This window comes from Carcharodon carcharias, chromosome 18, assembly GCF_017639515.1.
Source record: "Carcharodon carcharias isolate sCarCar2 chromosome 18, sCarCar2.pri, whole genome shotgun sequence".
Taxonomy (NCBI): Eukaryota; Metazoa; Chordata; class Chondrichthyes; order Lamniformes; family Lamnidae; genus Carcharodon; species Carcharodon carcharias.
Window position 1 is genome coordinate 19,177,973 of NC_054484.1, and position 22,400 is coordinate 19,200,372.

Genomic DNA, 22,400 nt, shown 5'->3' on the forward strand with positions numbered 1-22,400 from the left:
TCCATGCTCCTTCTAGACTCTACTCCACAGACACTCTACTATCACATGATTCTCTGCATCACTATGTAGTCCGTACTCTTCTCCAGTCCTTACGCTGCCGAACACCCTTATCCTACACCGTCCGCCCCCCAATTCCTTACCCAACTACAGTCACAATACAAAATTTATTTTGCTTGTTAACCTTCTCCCCCCGTTGCCCACCACCCCCCTCCCCCGCCTCAAGTCTCTGACTTCATAAATGCAGATGGTCTGGAGACTTGACAATTCTTCCAGACCTCATCCTGTCACATTTGGAGCAATGGTAGTCTCAGTTGCTTTCAGTTGACTTTGTCGGTTTGACGTTTAAACTGTAGTAATCTGTGTTTGCAGTACTTGGTTACTTTGAGCTCCTTCAAGTTGCATTTCTCTTTATCAACAGCCCGTCTACTTTGGCACCATGGGCTTGTCCCATTCCTTCTGAAGGGAATGTGCACTCTGCTCATTCCTAGAGTGGACTCGATGTTGACATTTCAAAAATGGAACCTTCATTTCCACTCGTTTCACAATTTCAGCTATGTCATTTTTCAACAACTCAATGGATCGCGGCACATTTGAGGCATCCTGTGCTTTCTTTTCTAGTTTCTTGAGCTTCAGCATTAGATTTGTATTTTCCAATCTTATTTTTGTCTTTTCTTTCTCTGTCTGCAGCAGAGCTTTGTCCTTGTCCTTCATTTTGGTCTCCCTGTTAGCCAGGTCTGTCTCCAGTGAAGTTTTAACTTGTTTCAGCTCTGTAATTGTGCTACTCATGGCTTCATTAGCCACTCACAACTTGGTAAGTTCTACAGCTTTTCCTTTCAATGCTTCCTCTGTTCCATTCAGCTGGTCCTTCAGCTCTTCAGTCTCTTTCTTGTGCCTCTTGGCTTCCTCATTTTGCTTCCCTTCGTAATTGTCCAGAGGAACAAACTTTGACCTTGTAACATGCAAAGGTCCTTCAACAGGCTTTCATTTTCTTTGCGAAGCTCAATAATTGCATCGTCTTGAGTTTTCTTGTAATTCAACAGAGTCTCCTTGAGTTTCTACTGCTGCTCTTCCATTCTGCTGTTCACAACAGTCTTCATTTCTTCATACTCCTTTTGCATTTGATCTTGAAGGACAGTCAGCTGTTCTTTCAACTGTTTATTTTCTTTTTGACCTCTACATCACTAGGTGGGTGGGTGTGTTCTCCAGTCCCACATTAACCCTTACTCTGCCGAACATCCTTATCCCACTGGTTAGTCATCTCACCTGCTCTTTGTTGGAGCTTATGTGAAAATTAGCTGCCACATTTTACTACAGCAGAGACTATGCTTCAAAAAGTGTTTAACTGGCTGTAAAACATTTTGGGAGATGTTCAAGGGACAGCGTGAAAACCGCTAATGAAATGCAAGTTTGTCTTTCTTTTTTATAGTTCTCTGCCAAACAGCATTCTCTGGGGCTTTGTCCAAATGGTCTGAATAGTCATGAGAAACTTGACTGTGAGCTCCAGCTGCCACTCAATCGATGAGGTCACGACAGAAGAATCCAGACTCACAATTGCCCAATTTGTACACTCAATGGGGGTATTTCTGACTTTGGCTGACAATGTATAATGGACCATATTGGATTAGCTGCCCATTGTACATCAATCCCATTTTTTGCTTCAATCGAGAGAGATGTGCTCTGGCCTGCGTGCATTATTGCCCTGAGCCACGATGACCCCCAACAGCTTCAAATATGAGACACAGCCTAATAATCATGAAGAGGGAAGTCTGTTTTAATTCCACCCAACCCCCCACCTGCCCACATCACCCTTCCCTACATCAGGGATGCTGTACTGTTTCTAGCACCATCACTGATGAACTTAGATAACTCAGCACAGAATCTAGAGTGAATGTAGGACCTTCTAGCTGAAGTGTCTCGGCACAGCATCCTAGAAGGGCAAGCAATGCTCACTGAGTTTTGTTTTTCACTTGCTGTTGGGATGTGACTGGAGCTGACAAGGCCAGCATTTATTGTCCATCCCTGATCGCCTTCAAGTTATGAATGTTGAAGAGTTTCTGAAGGAGCTGAGTGTGTGACACAGGCAATCTTACACCTGAGAGTCAATGGAAGGAGTAACATTAGGAAAATAAACACAAAGAGTGCCCCAAAATGTGAGGAAATTGTCAACATGTCGTTATATAAGTGAAATCTGGAACGGTCTCCTCAAAAGGCCGTGGTCATTGAGTCAATTGAAACTTTCAAGACTGGGGTCGATTGATTATTGTTTGCTGAGGGATATCAAGGGGGATATGTGTTAACAGTGGTTAAATATAGGTGAGGTTTGCGATCTAATTGGATGCAGAGCAGATCCATGGAGCTCAATGGCCTCCTCCCTTACCAAACAGCGTGACATTCTCACATAGCATGATTTGTAGGGCAAATAATTGACTGATGATTAGATTCACTCAGAAACTGGAACTTGCACAGCCTCTGATGTGCAATAGATGCACAGCAGATCTGATAACTCAGATAAACGGTAGGCAATGCATAAAACTATCAGGACCAGAGTGAACTAGTTGGAGGCAGGGCAGGGAGCCAGCCGGAGAGGCTTGCATAGACATGATGGGCCAAATGGCCTCCTCCTCTGCTTTAACTATTCTAAGATTGTATGATTTTAAATTGTGTTGTCCGTTTTTAATCTGTTTCTTTCCACAGCTCTCAAAAGGTCATGTGGTTTTGAGTGGGGTAGAGAGTATACACTGTAACCCCTCTAGCCCAGAATACATGGGACCAAGTCATTTCTGGATTTCAGAGTTTTCTGGATTATACAATGACATTAGAACACCTAACCACAAGTGTGTGAACCAGAAAGCCATGTAGATATAAATATCGATTTGAAACATAAAGCTGTGATGAAACATTATAAAACTGTAACAAAAATTGCTTTATTTATCCAAATCTCGTATCTTCCATGTGTCTGCTCCCAAAGTCCTGAAATAAAATGATGCCATGAGTTGCTTGGATCTGCTCAAAACATTTCCGGGTAACTGGTGTTTCCGAACAATAGGTTTCCAGGCTGGAGAGGTTAGCGTGTACTGTGATACATAAGATATCACACTCGCGTGGGGCAGCCTGAATGGAGCAGCAGGTCTTTTTCTGTCTGCTCTTTGTTCCTACGTTTGTGCGTGCAATAAAATGGGGAAATTCCCTGGATTTTCCTCAGGAGGCCATGTGATGTCAAGTCTCTTGCCCAAGGCATGACTTCCCAATTTGCATATATAACTTAGCATATTTTACATATCATTGGAATACTTATTTGTATGTTGTAAAGCGCTGTTGGTTTTGGCTTTGCAATCAGTGAGGCATCTTCCTTATGTCTCTGATTTCTGTCCCCCAGTTACATCAACTCCACAGAGCTCCCTATCGCATCCATTGAGGAGAAGCTGAAGCTTAACTTTGTGGAAGTAAATTTTAGCCAGCACAGAATCCACAGCCCCAAGATACAAATGGTGATCCCACTGAGGTACCTAAACCGTTAAAAATTAGTAGCTCTGATGTGTTTTACAAGCTTAACACGTTCACATAAATTGTTTTGCTTTGCCATGGCAATTTAACACTTTTCAAATTCAGTCACATTCCCAGGCAACAACTTTTGAAAATATTGTAGGAAAGAAATTGTGCAATCCAATAATCAGCTTAATGTCTGATGGTATTACTGTTGGTCAGATGCACACACAATGATTTATTATAATCACTGCTTTTTGCTTTAACATTGATTTTCTTCCCAATACACTACAGGCTCCAGACAAGAGTTTATTGCAAGTTGAGAGATTCCAATGTGGTTTTAAAGTTACTGTAATAATAACGAGATCTAAAGGTCACAGGAGCAGTTTTGATAAATAAATTTCTAAAGCTCATTTGATCTCAATTTGGCAGGATATCAGAGCATTACAGTATCTAACTTGTTTTTAAATATGTTGGAAGGGATTGTGCAGTGTATAATTTGAGGTCAGAGATGAACCTAATGACCTGTAATAAGACCAGTTATTTGAACAGCATATGGAGAATGTGGAGAGTAAATGAACACCCAGCAATGATTGCAAAAGTATTCGGAGCTCACTTCCATTGGAATAAAACAAAGAATTGAACCTTAGCAAAGCTCAAAGACCTTTTTATCACCGTGTTGGTCACCATTTTAAGATGGATATACTTGCTCAGTTTTGATTTTTTTTTTCTGATTGTCTTTTCTTGGCAGCACCGAGTGTAATTCAGGCAAGGTGACATCACTAAAATGTTTAGGTGAGTTTCATAGAAAGAAGATCCTGTTCGAATTATTTGATTATTATTAAATTGTTGTTAATGTAGAAAAGTTTCCCAAAGTGCTTTGCATACCAGGTCACACAAGCCACATAAGGTGATATAAGGGCAGATGACCAAAAGCTCGGTTAAAAACCTATGTTTTAATGAAGGTCTTTAAGGAGGGGAGAGAGAGAGAGAGAGAGATGGAAAAGGTTATGGGGGAGCAGAAAGGAAAGTGGAGCTGAGGCCACAACCAGATCAGCCATGATCCTATTGAGGGGTGGAGCAGACTCAAATGGCCTTCTCCTGTGTTCCAATGTTCTGGGATTATTTATTTATTTTTATTCATTCATGGGATGTGGCCATTGCAGGCTAGGCCAGCATTTGTTGCCCATCACTAACAGCCCTTGTTCAGAGGGCATTTAAGAGTCAACCACATTGCTATGGGTCTGGAGTCACAAGTAGACCAGACTAGCAGATTTCCTTCCCTAAGGTGGGTTTTCATGACAATCAACAATGGTTTCATGGTCATCATTAGACTTTTAAATCCAGATTTTTACTGAATTCAAATTTGACCATGGAAGGATTCAAACCCAGGTCCCCAGAGCATTAAACTGGGCCTCTGGATTACTAGTCCAGTGACAAAACCACTGCGCCATCGCCTCCCCCATTTCCTGTGTTTAGCTGGTTTAAGGCATGACCACTGTAGTAGTATGAAAAGGTTAATGTGGGATTGGAGAAGTAGTACTGTCCACATAGTGATGTAAAGGGAGTCACATGACTATAGTAGTAGTTCAGTCATAGTGTGTAGTAGGGTGGAAGTTTGCATTGAGGTAGCCAGACTGAACACTGTACATAAGTATATAATTGTGTTTAAGAATAAACAGTTACTGTTCTAACATACAAACCTCTAGACCTCTTCATGAGACAACAACAGACAAACCTACAACATCCACCAATGGCTCAGCAAAGGAATGGGAGGGCACCAGAGACCAGAGTTGAAGAAATGGAGAGTTATAGCAGGGAGCTCTAATGTTATAAAGAGTGAGATAGAGTGAGGGAGGAACCTAACACAAGGATGAGAATTTTAAAGTGAAGTTGTCACTGGACCTGGAGACAAGGTAGATCAGCAAGGGTAAGGGCAGAACTTGCTGCAGCATAGGGAAGAGGCAGTAGAGTTTTGCATGAGCTGGAGATTAATAAACCTCCTCCTTTCTCATTCAATGCTACATTTTTATGAAACTGTGAAATTAATACAAAGCGAGGCAGGACTGGTCTGATAGGAGGGCACACAGAGCAAGGTGGTGCTGTGATACAGCTCAACGAAGCACCAAGAATGCATAGGAATTAGAAAAGTGGAACTCAACAGTGGTAACTGCACGTATTCTCCCTCCCTCCCGTCAATCACGGGTCATGTGATATGTTGCAGGGGCTTTGACCAGTGAGCTCTCCGTGCGGCCAATCCAGGGGGCGGGGTCTTTCGGACGAGGGATCGGGTCTAGGCGCAAGCATTCTGAAATGTTGCTGTAATAAAAGTTTAACCGTTTCTTGACGAAATCTGTCTGTTCCATCGAGTCGTCACATTTGACGACGAGGGTAAAATCGACTTTGACTGTGCACCTCGCCCTGTTACTGTGAGTAAATTGGATTTTAAAAACTCCTCACCTGCCATGCCGCTGTTGGGAAGAATCGATCCATATGATGCTAATGAAGATCGGAGCCAGTATGCTGAGCGCCTCGAACTTTACTTTGTAGGAAATGCTGAAGAAAAGCAGAAAGCGATCCTCTTAAGTGTGTGCGGCAGTAAAACATCCAACCTGATTCACAACCTGACTGCCCCGAGCGCGCTCAATTCCAAATCATATTGTGAATTAGTGGACCGAGTGAAAACAAGCTTCCAGCCAACACCATCCGTGATAATGCAACACTTTAAATTCAATTCACGACTTCGGGCCCCGAGAGAGTCCATTGCAACCTATCTGGTGAACCTAAAGCAGTTAACGGAATACTGTGACCTTGGGGACGCATTAAGCGATATGCTGCGGGACCGATTGCTATGTGGAGTCAAGAACAATGCCATTCAGCGCCGCTTGCTTGCCGAGGCCAATATCAATTTTAAACATGCCCTAGAAATCTCCCTCGCCGTGGAAAGTGCTGCGAGAGACTCGCTTTGCAACACATGGATAATGGCGCCGTACTTCTTGTGGGGTGAGAACCTGCCGCTGAGCCTGGTGCAGAATCAAAGCACGATTCAATGTCCACTGTGAGAAGCGTTAAGAAACCTAACAGGAACGCTTCATCAATGACTTCAAGACAAAATTGCTATAGATGTGGAGGTGACCATGGAGCAGGTACTTGTAAATTCAGAGAGTCAGAATATCATTATTGTCATGAGAAGGGACACGTGGTTAGGCAATGCTGGACAAAGATGAGGCAGCCTGCAAGACAGCAAACAAGCATGATTGAGTTAGCGGGTACAGCAAAGGCTAAAGCTGCTGATGCAAATGTGTACTCCCTGTATAATATAACCGCTGTGAAAACTGAGCCTATTACGGTGACAGTACAAGTAAATGAGAAGCCCCTGTATATGGAAATGGATACTGGTGCCTCAACTACAGTGGTAGGAGAGCAAACTTTCAGGTACCTTAATGAAGGAAGACAGCCAATAAACTTGGAATGGACAACTGCTAAATTAAAAACTTACACGGGGGAATCTGTTCACTCAAGGGCATCACCACCGTCCCAGTCTCTTACAAGCAACAAAGAGCCCAACTGCCTGTGATAATCGTAAAAGGGGAGGGACCCAGTTTTTTTAGCTTGAGATTGGCGACAGTAGACAAAACTCGACTGCTCCGAGATATTTCATATAAAATCAGGTGGGATCCCAGGACTTCTGGAGAAATACAATATGGTTTTTCGGGATGAATTAGGAAAGTTGAAAGGCACACACACCAAGATATATGTCAATCCCCAGGCAACGCCACGTTTCTCCAAGGCCAGAGTCAAGCCTTATGCACTGGAAGAAAAGATGGATGCAGAGCCATGCAGGGTGGGTGTAATTCAACCGGTTCAATCCTCTGAGTGGGCCGCACCCATAGGTCCAGTTGTCAAGCCCGACCAGACCATACATATATTCGGAGGCAACAAGTTGACATTAAATAAAGTAGCAAAAATAGACGAGTACCTCATTCCAAGGATAGATGAAGATGACTTAGCCAAGCTAGCAGGTTGCCAGTCATATACAAAATTAGATATGAGCCACGCCTATCAACAATTAGGATTGAATACCACATCAAGAGAATACATTACTATTAACTCAAACAAGGCTCCCTACCAATGCACTCATTTACCTTTTGGAGACTCGACAGCATGCATTATTTTTCAGAGAACAATGGAGAGCTTCTGCAAGGACTTCCACAAGCGATTGTATATTTGGATGATGTTCTTATCACTGGGTTAACTGAGGCTGAACACTTAGCCAACTTGGAGGAGGTGCTGAGAAGGTTCCTGGAAGCCGGCATATGGTTAAAGAGGGGAAAATGCACGTTTCAAGCACCAGAAGTCACTTATCTAGGTCACAGGGCGGATGCCATGCGTTTGCATCCTGTAGAAAATAGAGTTCAGGCAACAAAAGATGCACCATCACCATCCGATGTAACAGAACTCATGTCCTTCCTGAGTATGATCAACTACTATAACCACTTCTTACCCAACCTGTCAACTGTTTTGGCGCCATTACACTCGCTGCTAAAAAAGGAGCATTTTTGGTCATGGGGCTTACAACAGGAAGAAGCCTTTGTGAAAACAAAGAAATTGCTGCATTCGTCGTATTTATATGACTCATCAAAAGAGCTGGTATTAGCATGTGATGCGCCTCCTTATGGTGTAGGAGCCGATTTATCACATAAAATGGAAAATGGATCAGAAAGACCCATTGATTATGACTCAAGAACCCCTTCTCAAGCCAGAAAGGGCTATTCTCAGCTAGAAAAAGAAGGATTATCAGTAATATTCAGTGTAAAGAAGTTTCATCAGCTCTTACATGGGTGACCTTTTACCATTGTGTCAAACCATAGACCATTAACGGGATTATGCAGCAAGGATAACACCATTCTGCCAATAGCATCAGCAAGAATACAACGCTGGGCTCTGACATTATCTGCACATGAGTATACTTTTATGTACCACCCTGGCCCACACATTGCAAATGCAGATGCAGTCAGTCGTCTCCCATTATCAGATAGTGTTGCAGATATTCCTATTCCACAAGAATTAGTGCTATTATTGAATTTCTTAGATCCTTCACCTGTGTCTGTGTGAAACAAATTAGGAATTGGACAAACAGAGATCCAATATTGTCAAAAGTCAGAGACTTTGTTTTGCAAGGATGGCCAAACTCACCTGTATCTGAAGAATTGAGACCATTCCACGTCAGAAACACGGAATTAAGCTGTCAAGACTGAATTGTGTTGTGGGGTCCAAGAGTTGTTGCACCTTCTCAAGATAGAGAGCCACTCTTGACAGAGCTCCACAGTGCACATCCAGGCATAGTAAAGATGAAAATGCTTGCGTGAAGCTATGTCTGGTGGCCAGGCATTGACAGTGACATTGAAAGCACGGTCAAGCACTGTCTCCATTGTCCGCAACAACAGAAGTTGCCTGTTTCGGCTCCCCTGCATCTGTGGGAGTGGCCTGGTTGACCCTGGTTTCAACTACATATCGATTAAGTAGGTCCATTCCTAGGTATTGTGTTCTTGATAATTGTAGATGCACATTCAAAATGGATGAATTTATACAAAATCAAATCGCCAATGTCAAACGCAACTATTGAGAAGCGATGTCACTGTTTCAGCATTCATGGCCTGTCTGAAATTGTCGTTTCTAATAATGGTACAGCCTTTACCAGTACCAAGTTTCAGAAATTTACAGATCTGAATGGAATCTGACATACTAAAACTGCCCCTTGGCATCCCTCATCGAATGGCCTAGCTGAGAGGGCTGTACAAAATTTTAAGTCTGGTATGAAAATATTATCGGAAGGCACTCTGGAATCTCGATTTTCCCGGTTTCCCTTAAGTTATTGTACAACACCACATTCGACTATGGATTCAACAGCATCGGAGTTACTCATGAAACGCTGTCTGCCTACATGTTTACACTTGGTGTTTCCGAACTTAGAGGGGAAGGTATTGCGGAACCAGAGTAATCAGAAATTTAACCATGACATACACAGTAAAGCTCGCACATTCAGTGTAGGTGACACGGTATACATGCGAAATTTTGACTTTGGAACCTGCTGGGCTCCGAGAGCCATTGTTTCAGAGACTGGTCCATTACTTTTCCAGGTACAAGTGGGGGTTAGAATCATCCATACCTATGTAAATCATATCTGTGCTAGAGAGAATTCCAACAATTAACTGATCAACCTGCGATTACCGTTAAACCGTCAACTTCTGAGGCAGCATTTTCCGGTCGGCGAGAGGAGGTGGGGGTAGGGCCCACCGGCCGACACGTGAAATGAGGTGGGGTGACTTCAGGTCTGCGTCCCGATGTCACCCTGCGCTAGTTAGATTTTCAGTTCGGCAGGCGCGCAGCCGTCTCAGCTGTGTGCCCGCCAAACTTTTAACAACCTATTATGGCCATTAAATCACTAATTAATGAACTTAATGGGGCTCCCCGTCCAATCTTAAGGTTGGCGGACAGGCCAAGAGTCCAGGCGTCCTTCCGAAAAAGCATGAAACCTCATCCACGGGCGGGATGAGGGATTTAAAACGTTCCGAAAAATTTTTAAATAAAAGTAATGGACATGTCCCGCTGTCACATGAGGGAACATGTCAGAGAAATATTTTCAAACCTTTAATAACTTTTCAAAAGTTCAACCGATCTCCCTGAGGCAGCACTTTGCCGCAGGGAGGTCTGTGACCTCCTCCACATGCATGCACGAAAGAGCACACGGACCTGCTCGGGAAAGGAATCCCCCTTCCCCTCCCACGCCACACAGGGAGCGCTCATCACTTCAGGGCGAACGTCACGCTGGGCAGGCTTTAATTGGCCCGCCCATGTAAAATGGCGGTGTGCCCCCAACCGGGGGTGCCAATCGGGAACCGGACAGCTCCCACCCGCTACTGCACACCCCCGCCCCCCACCCAACAGGCAGAAAATTCTGCCCCTGAGGTGTGTGATCAGACATTCCAGATGTTTCAGAGGAGATGCCAAATCCTGAGCTGCCCAGTTTCGACGATGTGTCTCATGCTGCAGTTCCAGACCCTGTCGATCCTGTTGGGGAACCTCCAGTGGTAGGGCTACCCTGCTCTTGCTGTATAAGAAGAGCACCTCAGAGGCTTGATTTATAATCACCTGAAATTTTATATATGTTTGTTGGGTGTTCAATTGTATTCTGTAAAGAATATTTGTAAGAAACTAAAAGGGGGGGAAATGGGGTTAATAGATGTATTGTCCCTCCCTCCTGTCAATCACAGGTCATGTGATTATGCTGCGCTGGTTTGACATGTCAGCTCTTAGCGCAGGTGATCCGGGGGGGGGGGGGGGGCGGAGACTTTCGGACGAGGGGTCAGGTCTAGGTGCATGCACTCCGAGATGTCTCCGTAATAAAATTTTACAGTTTCTTTACGAAACCTGTCTGCTCCATCGAGTTATCACATCAACCAATCTCTGACAAATCCCTGACCTCTGAACTCTGACCTGCCATTACAGGAATCTTTGGGGTCAAGCCGCTAAAGGTGAGGCAAAACAGGAGGAAGTGGCAATGGGAGACCAACAGAAGAAGAAACGAATTTATTAAAATAGATGTGATAAGCTCACTTGGTGCAACAGTGATTTACATATGAACATACAAACATACGAGATAGGAGCAGAAGTAGACCATTCAGCCCCTCGAGCCTGCTCCACCATTCAATAAGACCATGGCTGATCTGTTTGTATTACTAATTCAACGTTCCCATCTACCCCCGATAACCTTTGACTCCCTTGCCTAACAAGGATTTAACTACCTCCGCCTTAAAAATGTTTTATGACTCCGCCTCCACCCACTTCAAACTCACACAACCCCCTGAGAGAAAAAAAAATTCCGCTCATCTCTGTCCGAAACGGGCAACCCCTAATTTTAAGACAGTGCCCACACCCCCACCACCCCCCCCACCCCCCCTAGTTCCGGCATCACCCTCAAAAAGAAACATCATTTCTGCATCCACCCTGTCAAGACTGTTCAGGATCCTCAATCAAGTCACCCCTCACTCTTCTGAACTCCAGTGGAAACAAGCCCAGTCTGTCTAACCTTTCCTCATAAGACAACCCACTCATTTCCGGTATCAATCTAGCAAACCTCCTCTTAACCGCCCCTAATGCATTAACATCCTTCGTTAAATAAGGAGACTAAAACTGCACACAGTATTCGAGATGCGGTCTCACCAATGCCCTGTACAACTGAAGCATAACATCCTTACTTTTATGCTCAATTCCTCCTGTAATGAAGGATAGCCTTCTGAATTACTTGCTGTACCTGCACACTAACTGTTTGTTAAACTCTTGTGAGATCCTTTTTGATTATTTTCTTATTTTCCGTTGAAGTAGCAAACTGAGGAATTTAGTGCAAACGTGTTAAGAGAAAACATCGCCCACCACAATTTTACCCTCCAGCCAATACAGAAATTCCCTTTAAAATGGAGAAACTTGCATTCAAATAGCAGCCTGAACAGATTCATAGAATCAGGAAATTGTTACAGTGCAGAAGGAGGAGGCTATTCAGCACATTGTGTCTGCGCTGGCTCTCGAATGAGAAATTCACCTCGTGCTCTTCCCCGTTTTCTCTCCATAACCCTGCACATTCTTCCTTTTCTTATAGCAGTCTAATTCCCTTTTGAAAGCCTCAATTGAATACCTCCACCACACTCTCAGGTTAAAAGACACCATGCCATTGGCGACCATATAGGATGTTGGTGGAGACTAACAAACAAAATATTGTGAGAAGGTGATAGACAAATAGAAATGTAACACACTGTAAATCTCATAAAACAAACACCCAACACTTGGTAAATTAAATGAGGCTGCTAGGATGCAGTACCGCTAGTCTTCCAGTGGCACTGCTGAGACCATGTCATTGAATGGTACAACAGCACCACCTGCTGGGGGGTAAGTTGAAGTGTTGACGTTTGCAGATTTGGAGTTAAAGATGTGCATTTGCCAAGAGAGTTATTTTTTATCAGCATTTTGCTGTGGAAATGGGGTGGGCAGCAGGCTGAAAATTTAACACACTACACAACCGCTCCATAACAATGAGCAGGCACAAAATCAGGAGAGCAGCATCCCACCCGAAAGAGACAGCAGCCTCATTATATTCACAAATCGAGGTGAGAGCGGAAAAGAGTGGGAGTTGGATCTAGGGTGGGTAGGAAAAGGGTTAAAAAATTAGAACAGAAGGAAGTAAACAAGGGGCGAGTGGGTAGAGGGAACAGGAGCTGATATAAGGAGTGAGAATGGGGATGTGAAAGTGAGGAATGGAAGGAGAATATTCCAGGAGAAGGAGTGAGTTAGGGAGAGGGAGTATGTGTATATAAGGAAAGGAAAGCGCTCAAGTGAGTGTAGGAGAAGGTGTGGGGGAGGGAGAAGCAAGGGAGCTAGAGGGGTGAAGGTGTGAGTGAAGGAGGGAGAAGGAGTGAGGGATGGATATTCTTATCACAGGAGGAGTGAGGAGTGAGGAGTGTGTGTGAAGGGGATGAAGTGAGAGGGGTACAGGAAGGGGGAGAGGGAAGAAGAGACAGCAGGGATAGGGAACGGAAAAGGAAATATCGAATTAATGGCAGAGACCTAAAGAGTGTGCAACAGCAGAGCGACCTGGGGGTGCATGTGCATCAACCTTTGAGGATGGCAAGCCTTATTGAGCCAGTGGATAATAAAGAAATGGGATCTTGGGGCTTCATCAATGGAGGTATTGAGTACAAAGGCAGGGAAGTTATGTTGAAACTTTATAACGCTCAGGTTTGGCCACAATGATCGTATTGCGTCCGGCTCTGGGCGCCGCAATTTAGGAAGATTGACCCTTGATAGGATCCTGAGGAGATTTATCAGAATGGTTCCAGGAATGAGAGGTTTTAGCTGCAAGGTTGGATTGGAGAAGCTGGGCTTGTTCTCCCCGGAGCAGAGGAGATTGACGGGTGATTGGATAGAGGCGTACAAGATTGTGACAAGTTTAGATAACGTGGAGAAAGAACAACTGTTCCCTTTAGCTGATGGGACTAGTGGATGCAGATTTAAGATTTTGGGCAACAGGTGTGGGGTGGGGGTGGGGAGGTGGGATGGTGGTGGTGTGAGGAAGAACTTTTTTTCCTCAGAGTGTTAATGACCTGGAACTCTCTGCCTGTGAGGCTGGTGGAAGGTGAGACGTTGAAAGATTTCATAAGGATTTTGAATGGACCCTTGAAGGAAATAAACTGTCAGGGCTGCAGGGGTTGAACAGGGGAATGGGGCTGACTGGATTGCTCTACGGAGAGGTGACATTGTCCCGATGGGCCAAATGGACTCTTTCTGTGCCATAAGTGACTCCATGACTCTCAGGTGAAGGAAGAAACAGGCAATGAGGAGGGAAGAGAAGAACAAAACCTCTAAAATGTGCAGTTTGCCCTGAAATTTGCGTGACTTTCCTTATCCAGAGTGTGGCACTCGGCCGAGGTACTCGCCCCGAATTGTTGGTGGCAATCTCTCGGTGGTAGGCCAGTGGCCATGGCAAGCAAGTCTTCACCTGGATGGACAGCACCTATGTGGAGGATCCATCATCGCCTCACGGTGGATAGCCACAGCTGCACACAGCGTTGTTGAGTAAGTCACATCGCGTCTTCTGCGGCAGAATTTAATGCACCCCCTCCCCCAAATTCCCACCCTGGTGAGTTCAGAGATTGGGGGACTGTGTGATCAGGTGGGACGTGTGGGGTGGAAATCCCTCTTGCTCCCTGCCTTCCTCTGATCAAGGTTGTAGGCAACCTTCCCACCCAGAGGCCAATTGTGGCCGTTAAGAATCACGTAAGAGCTTCATCCCATCATTGCTGATATTCAACTAATGGGGGACTTGCCATCCAGTGAGGGAGCCCAGTAGCTAGCTGGCAGGACTCTCGTTCATGGGCGCTCTGTGCCCAATGCAGAGATCTGGTACCAGGGACTGGGGGCCCAGCAGTAAGTCACACCCCTTGCTTCCAACCTTCCTACTTCCCCCCCCTCACAGGTGACCCTCCGCCCACAACCCCAATCCTGCCCACACTAACCCCTGTCTTGGATCAATCACCGACCCCTGCTGAAGCTTCGAGTGCAATACTGGCAGTGGCCACGGCTCTGGGTGGCGCTGCTGGTGTTGGGGGTTTGCCAGCCTCTGATTGGCTGGCAGCTCTTGGGGGGGGTGGGACTTTGATCCATCTGGGGGCTTAAACAAATGGGGAGCCCGACTCTGCCCGGGTAAGTGCCTGTTTCAAGTCCCCCACTGCGCACATTGAATTCCGGCCCTGACCTCAACCCAGGGTGACCCTTGATGGAAAGTGGATATCCATCAGGGAGTTCTGGATTGGCCTAGCTGGAATGGCCTGCAAATATGAGTCATTTTGTATAACTTGTATATATGTAGCGCTTTTTATGTAACACAACATCCAAAGTTTCCTGACAGGAGAACTATCGGAAGGAAACCAGACTCGGAGCTGTAGAAAGTGATATTACGATAGACGATCAAAAATTTGGTGAAAGACGCTTTAATAAACATGCTAAAATTGAAGAGTGGGAGATGGAGCTGGAGAGAGATGGGGACAGAGAGAGAGAGAGATTTAGGACTTGGGCAGCTAAAGACACAGACACCAGTGGTGGAGCAATAGAAATCGGGGACCAAATCGGATGAGCACTGAGGGTCTCTGAGGACTGCAGGGCTACTGATAGTTACAGATACAGGGGTGAGAGGTGAGGCCCCGTGCAGTCCTGAACACGAGGATGAGAAGTTGAAAGTTGAGGCATTGCCAGACTTGGGGGGGGGTGGGGGGGGGGCAATACATGTCAGTAATCTCCAGGGGTGGTGGGTGAATGGATCTTGGTGCAGAGTCCTGGAATGAGCACATGTTTCCAAAGGGTGGAAGGTGGAAGCATGGTCAGGGGAACATTGTGATGGTCAAGGCCGGGCTCATACAGGCCATTGTTTTGGCCATGCTAATGGAGGATAGAGAGCATCTGGGAAAGGTGTACTTGGATCAACACCTGAAAGAGCAGAGGACAGAAAACTAAGATAACCCATTAAAAACCCTCTCCCACATCCAGATTTTGACCCTGTGGGACTAATGTTTCAAACTTACACTTTGGGTAAGTGCAATTTCTCACTTGGGAAAGGGTAAGGGTAGCTTGGATCACAGAATGAGCATTTCCAAAATGCATCGCCTAACTCAGGACTGTCCATTCTGGCCTCAGGTTTATATTTCTCTCCTCGTGGAAAGTATATGTTGGAATTGTAAAGCAGCCTCTGACTGAAAGTTCATCCTACATGGTGGAGAAGATCATACACCACAAGAAATACAAAGGACAGAGCTACGATTATGATATTGCTCTCATAAAGCTGGAGAGGCCACTGATGTTTAATGGTAACTTCATCTCCCACTTTCCAAGCTCACGGAAAGACCCTTAACTTTAGTTTTTGGACCCATTCTGAAACATGAAAGCAATGGCAATTGTTTAATGGGCACATCAGCAAGCTGCCCTTTCAGTTGTGACCTGGATCAAGATATAGTCCAAATGGATTGGGTAAAAGCTTTTTCTCTTCGCTAAGCTATAACATTGCTATCTGAAAATGAATCTGGGCACACTTTCAATACAATTCCCCCTGAATCTGAGCCCATAGCACAAAATCAGTACATAATTATCCACCCGTTGGCGTAATACTGACACAACACTCCGACTGCCCACACAAAAGACCAGTGTTCCAAACAGACATTTCACAACATAGCCGTTCTCTTCTGAGATTGAAACTCCTTTAAAATGAACTACCTCAACTCAACCAAGTCTAGGTTTGGTCAGAGATTAGCAGGATTGCTGCTCTGGGATATGGAAATGACACTCAAGTGCAACAGGCTGACTTTTTTTGCCAAGGATGGCGTTGAGTTGTGGTCAGAGTAGAGGGAGCTTTACTCTGAACCAGGCTCTAATCTGCTCGACTATGTATGGTGAAAACCTCACTCCATTCTCTGCGACTGGCACCATTCAGCAGGCCGAGCGTTCCCAGAGTGACCCCGGGCAAGATTCAGAGTGCCTGTTACAGCCTGGAGCCCAGCAGGATTCAGGGAAAACTAAGGAAAGATCATCTGATATCACAGAGAAGCCTAAAGGGAGATAAAGAATTGGATCCTGTTCCAAAAATGTCTTGATTTTAAACCTCCCATCCTTGTTTTCATGCCCCACCATGGCTTCAACCCTCTGTTATCTCTGCGATCTGCTCCAGACCTACAACCCTCCAAAAACTCTGCCTTCCTTCAATTTTATCCCCTCTCACATCCCCAGTTGTCATTGATGTGCCATTGGGGGCTGCACCTTCTGCGGCCTGGCCTCTAAAGAGAAAATAATTCATTCACTGTCATTCTCCAGACCCCGTCACCCCTCAAAAAGTGTTCATCAACTCTTGGAAATCCAAGACGTGTTTTACTTTCAACTTGTGCTATTTTAGGATTTTGTTTTGAAGTCTTTTAGTTTGGGAAAGTGCTTCCAGGGAATGACTTGCAGATTTTTTTTCAACACAGTTTGGATTCAGCCTATCTGTCTTCCTAATTCAGGCCAGGACTTTGCAGAAGGTACAGCCTGCTGGATTTCAGGATGGGGTCTGACCAATGAAGGAGGTAAATAGAGTTTTTAGAAATGATTGCACAATCGCAACCAGTCAGAGCCGTACAACTGGGCTCCGTGTTGCTGGGTCAAGGAGGTGAAAGGTCATCCAGGGCCCCTGCTCCCGATGATGAAATGATCCCTGCTTGGAAAACGCACTTAACGGAGGCTTTAGATTAAATCCGCCCCCGTGTTCAAACAGACTTACTTTACGAGGAATGGCCAATTGAGTGAGCTGCTGGTGGGATGTTCTGTCTACAGAGCTGCCCCACAGAAAGGGTCAATCCTTCAAAAGAAGAGCGGAGTAAGTTTGAGAGGGATAAATGGGTAACATCCTACAGTGTCACCCTGCATTAATGCTCAAACATGCATGATCACAAAGCAGCAGGCTCTGAAAACACTTTGCGACTTCATATGTCATGTCAGTTGTAAAGTTCCTTCCTTACCTGGGGCTATACTCTGCCTAACTTCTAGTCTTACTCTGGGTATACGACGGCACAGAACAACCGTGTGGATTAATCAGACTCCTTCATTGGGTATCCCAAGTCACTCACTTGAGAAGTATACTCACAAAATGGCAACTGACATTTCCACGTTCCAGGGTCCCATTCCAGAGTGGTCACTCTGCTGAATGAACCCACTCCACGTCTTCAGTGGCTGATGAGGTCACCACTTCCTGACGAGTGCCCTGACCCTCTCGGGCTCCAGATGTTTACAGTGTGAAGTCTGTCACTCACACCGATGCCCACACCCCCTCCCGGAGGTCAGACCCTGTTCAAGTTCATAAAAGTTCAACTTGAGCCAAAAAGAAACATTTCAGAACAGATCCTCCCTTGTCTGCAGGACTTTCTTGAGGGTAAACAGTCTCAGTCCTTATCTTATCGGGCTCACAGTTTTTGCAGGTGGGCTATTTTGTCTGTTAAGCCAAAAGCAGAAAAATACATTTTATCAATATACTTTGTCAATTGAGCAATCAGGTACACTCTTTGTTCCCATTTCTTCAGTTAGACAGTCTTCCTCTGTTTCACCTTTGTCCATCTCTGCACACAGGACTGCAAAGTGCCACTTACAAGCATGAGTATCGTATCTAAAGCAACCCCACCTACAAACATTCATAAAAATTATAGTAAAAGAAAGCGTGGGTTAAAAAATGGGATTAAAATGACTTAAAAGAAAATAGGTTGACCTTAAGTCTAACACAGTCTTAAGAATAGGCGAGAGAAAATCAGCCAGGGTTGCCGTTCCTGATCCTAATCCATACTGTGAATATGAGGTTTGACTATGACACTGTTCACTGAGTGATGGTGTGTCCAACGATACTTGCCGTCCAAGCTCACGCATAAACAGTGCTCAATTGAGTGAGACATTGAGAGACAGTCGCCTATGGAACTAAAGCCCAGTAAGGAGTCAATAAGTAGGATTTTCCCTGAATTGCACTAAGTGTGGTTTCGGGCTTAAAAATAAGAGAACTTTCCCACCAGTGGCAGTATTTTGTGCTGCATCATCTGCTTCCCACCTCATTAATTATGCAGCCACAGGGAACAGGCCCTATTGCTCACAGACAGCCTCTGAATCACCGCCACACCGTTATCTCATGGTTTCCTAGCTCCAGGTGCCAGATCAAAACTGCAACCGCGCACACAGTTCTCAATCCTTGCAGCCCAGGGTGCCTCCCAGTGAAGATATGGCCCAAAAACCCAAGAAGGGTTCAGTGACCCTTCACCTTTTGGAGGCCCGATATGATGCCCTCTTGCCTTGCTCTGGCCGCAGGGATGTCCAGCAATCTCACCACTCCAGCTTGGGTGGTGGTCAGTGCCAGCGCTGCACAGGAGAGGTTGGCCATCTAATGCAGAAGGGGATGAATGATCTCATCCGTGCCACCAGGGTAAGGCAACCATCTTATTTCTCCAAATTCACACACTCACAAGCCCATCACACATCCACTAGCATCTTACTCACTGCCAGCTAAAGGGACACCACCACACAGTCTCACACAAACCCTCACATCTCCATCTGGCTTCACCTCCTCTGAAGACAGCCTCCTCAGCCCTCACCACCTTGCGGCCACTTGCACAGATCAACATGTGTCTTCATATATGCTCTGGGATGCCCCCCTTCCCCAGTACAATCCTTTGCAGCCATTGAAAAGCCATCGCCACCTTACTGCTGGTCTGGTAGGTACAGACTTGCCCGTGAGCCCCCTTAAAAGAGAAGTGGCGCTGCCTGTGAAGTCTAGCACTGATAACCATTAATGCTGCATTAAGGTAGGCAAACAAGCTTTGAAGTCCCAAGTCAGGTGCAGCTCGTGAGGTGCATGTTGCTTATGTAAGTTGTGAAACACATCGGTATGTAATCAATGTCCAAATGCAGCAATTCCTGGACAATATCCAGGCTTGGGCTGACAAGTGACAAGTAACGTTCATGCCACACAAGTGTCAGGCAATGACCATCTCCAAAAAGAGAGAATCCAACCGTTGCCCCTTGATGCTCAATGGCATTACCATCACCGAATTCCCACTATCAACATCCTGGGGTTTACCATTGGCTAGAAACTGAACTGGACTAGCCATATAAATACTGTGGCTACAAGAACAGGTTAGAAGCTAGGAATCCTACCGCGAGTAACTCACCTCCTGACTCTCCAAATCCTGTCCACCATCTGCAAGTCAGGAATGTGATGGAATACTCCCCACTTGCCTGGATAAGTGCAGCTCCCACAACACGCAAGAAGCTTGACACCAGCCAGGGCAAAGCAGCTCACTTGATTGGCACCACATCCACAAACATTCACTCCCTCCACCACCGACGCACAATGGCAGCAGTGTGTACCATCTACAAGATGCACTGCAGGAACTCACCAAGGCTCCTTAGGCAGCACCTTCCAAATCCACGATTGCTACCATCTAGAAGGACAAGGGCAGCAGACACATGGGAACACCACCACCTGGAAGTTCCCCTCCAAGTCACTCACCATCCTGACTTGGAAATATATCGCTGTTCCTTCACTGTCACTGGGTCAAAATCCTGGAACCCCCTTCCTAACAGCACTGTGGGTGTACCTACACCATGTGGACTGCACCATCCAAGAAGGCAGCTCACCACCAGCTTCTCAAGGGCAGTTAGGGATGGGCAATAAATGTTGGCCCAGCCAGCGACACCCACATCCCGTGAAAGAATTTTAAAAACGTTGTGTGCTCATGATCCAGCGTGGTGGGATGATTCCACTGAGCAGGGCTTATAATGAGATGCTAATATATTGAAATTAGCTCTCCAATGTGCTGCGGTGGGGCACACAGCCTGCCATTGACAGGCGGAGCGGACAATCGCAAACTGGTTTTACCATGAGGTGAGACCAATTTTGGCAACATCCCGATATTTTCCACTCCTGCCCACTATGACACCCGCTGTAAACAGGAGCGGAAAGTCCCGGCTAATGGGTATAATCCTCACTTTAAGCCGTAGCGTGAAAAGGTTTATATGAGATGATTGATGCCATGTCAATGAACAGAAATGTTCCACAGGCCAGCTTACACTATCACTCAAAGTCAAATTCTACCCTCCATTGTCTACATGAGAGGAGGCGAAGGGGAGATATTAGGAAGGACGAAAATATAGTCAGTTTCGGATTGGTGTTAAACAAAGCGGCAATAAATTATTAAACATTATCAAAAACTGTAACTAGGGGCATGGACACAAGCTCAAAGTGGGGAAAGGTCAAGGAACAGTTTACATTTGACAGTTCACAAAAATGATCGTGACTGTATGGATATTTAAAAGGGAGCTGGGTAGATTTCTGGAGGGGGCAAGTGGTCAAGTGTGTAATATATTTTGAACTTTGGGACCAACTAGATTGATTGTAATGAGCTTTTCCAATCCTGTACATCCCTTGGTAAATTAAAAGTAGCAGTCCAGATGTTGCTGGAGCAGTGTATTTTGCAGCCTGACCCCATTATTTAGAATTCTTCCCTCACCCTTCATCATTTTCATCATCATGATAATTATTTGACTTGTAAGTTACTGGGAGTGTGAGTTAATAGTGAAGGCAAGCTTAGTAAACATCGGGGCCAATGGATCTTGTGTAGTGTGATTTAAGAACAACAGAGGAGGAAATAGGGTGAATTAGAATCAGTCAGATGGAGAAAAAGAGAGGGAAAGATTGAACTGAGAGGGAGAAAGGAGAGACAGAAAGGAAAAGAAAGAAAAAATAATAATTTTGAATTTAAAAAACCCCTAACAAACAATTTACTACCTGTAGGAATGAAACTTAATGGTTTAAATTGTTAAAAACAAAAAAACTGCGGATGCTGGTTTAAATTGTTCCTTTTCTGGGTTGGACAACTTGAGTAACATCATCGCTCCTCAGAAAGCTACTTACGCTGGTAAGTTCCAGCCCTAACTTTCTCAAAAGAGTTGAGTGGACATTAATAGGTAACTGCAGTCACTTCATAAAATTCACAGGGAGGTTGAGGGCAAGTTGCAATTTTTGGCAGGTGAAATCATCCAGCAACTTTTGGTGCTGTTTAACCCACAGGGTATCTCTTCTTCACCCACAGGCTGCTGGCTGATTTGCACATTAATAGCGTCAGATGCCCTTAAACTCACCATGACCTTGCCAGCTAAACCTGGGCCAATGCTTTTTTGAATGTCTTGTCCCATTGAGTGAAATATGTTAAATGATGTGCATTTGTAATCCAGCAGATGAAATTTCTTTCAGTCTGATGGCGGCCCAGGTTCACCTAATATCCAATCACGTGTGCAACCGGCCTGAGGTTTACCACAAGAGGATAAGCTCCAGAATGATTTGCGCTGGGTACCTTCAGGGAGGGATCGACTCCTGCCAGGTATGGTCCCAAAATGCACCGCAAGCCTTGGCAATTGGTCACTCACGAACACTTCTCACCATCAGGGCTCCTCCCAATCATGATTAACTTTGGTATTATATGTTCTTTATAACCGTGCTCATTACTTATGAAAACCTATTTCTCTCAGTGAATACTCATTTCCAGGCCTTTCAATGGTGCTGTAAAAAACGTTGGCTCCAAATAGGAAGGATGTGATTGCACTGGAAGGGGTGCAGAGGAGATTCACCAGGATGTTGCCTGGGATGAAACATTTAAGTTATGAAGAGAGGTTGGGTAGACTTAGGATGTTTTCGTTGGAGCAGAGAAGACTGAGGGGTGACCTGATCGAGGTGTACAAGGTTATGAGGGGCATGAACAGGATGGATAGGGAGCAGCTGTTCCCCTTAGTTGAAGGATCAGTCACGAGGGGACATA

General features: G+C 45.3%; 1 protein-coding gene across 1 annotated transcript in view; it reads left to right on the forward strand.

Moving 5' to 3' along the window:
- LOC121290411 (transmembrane protease serine 3-like) overlaps positions 1–22,400 on the forward strand; it is a 44,381-nt gene that overhangs the window by 17,851 nt on the left and 4,130 nt on the right. Inside the window, exons 4-8 of the mRNA XM_041210850.1 lie at positions 3,377–3,502; positions 4,235–4,278; positions 13,944–14,109; positions 15,724–15,893; positions 21,820–21,965. Of these exons, the coding sequence (XP_041066784.1) occupies positions 3,377–3,502; positions 4,235–4,278; positions 13,944–14,109; positions 15,724–15,893; positions 21,820–21,965 (652 nt within the window). The remainder of the gene's footprint in view (positions 1–3,376; positions 3,503–4,234; positions 4,279–13,943; positions 14,110–15,723; positions 15,894–21,819; positions 21,966–22,400) is intronic.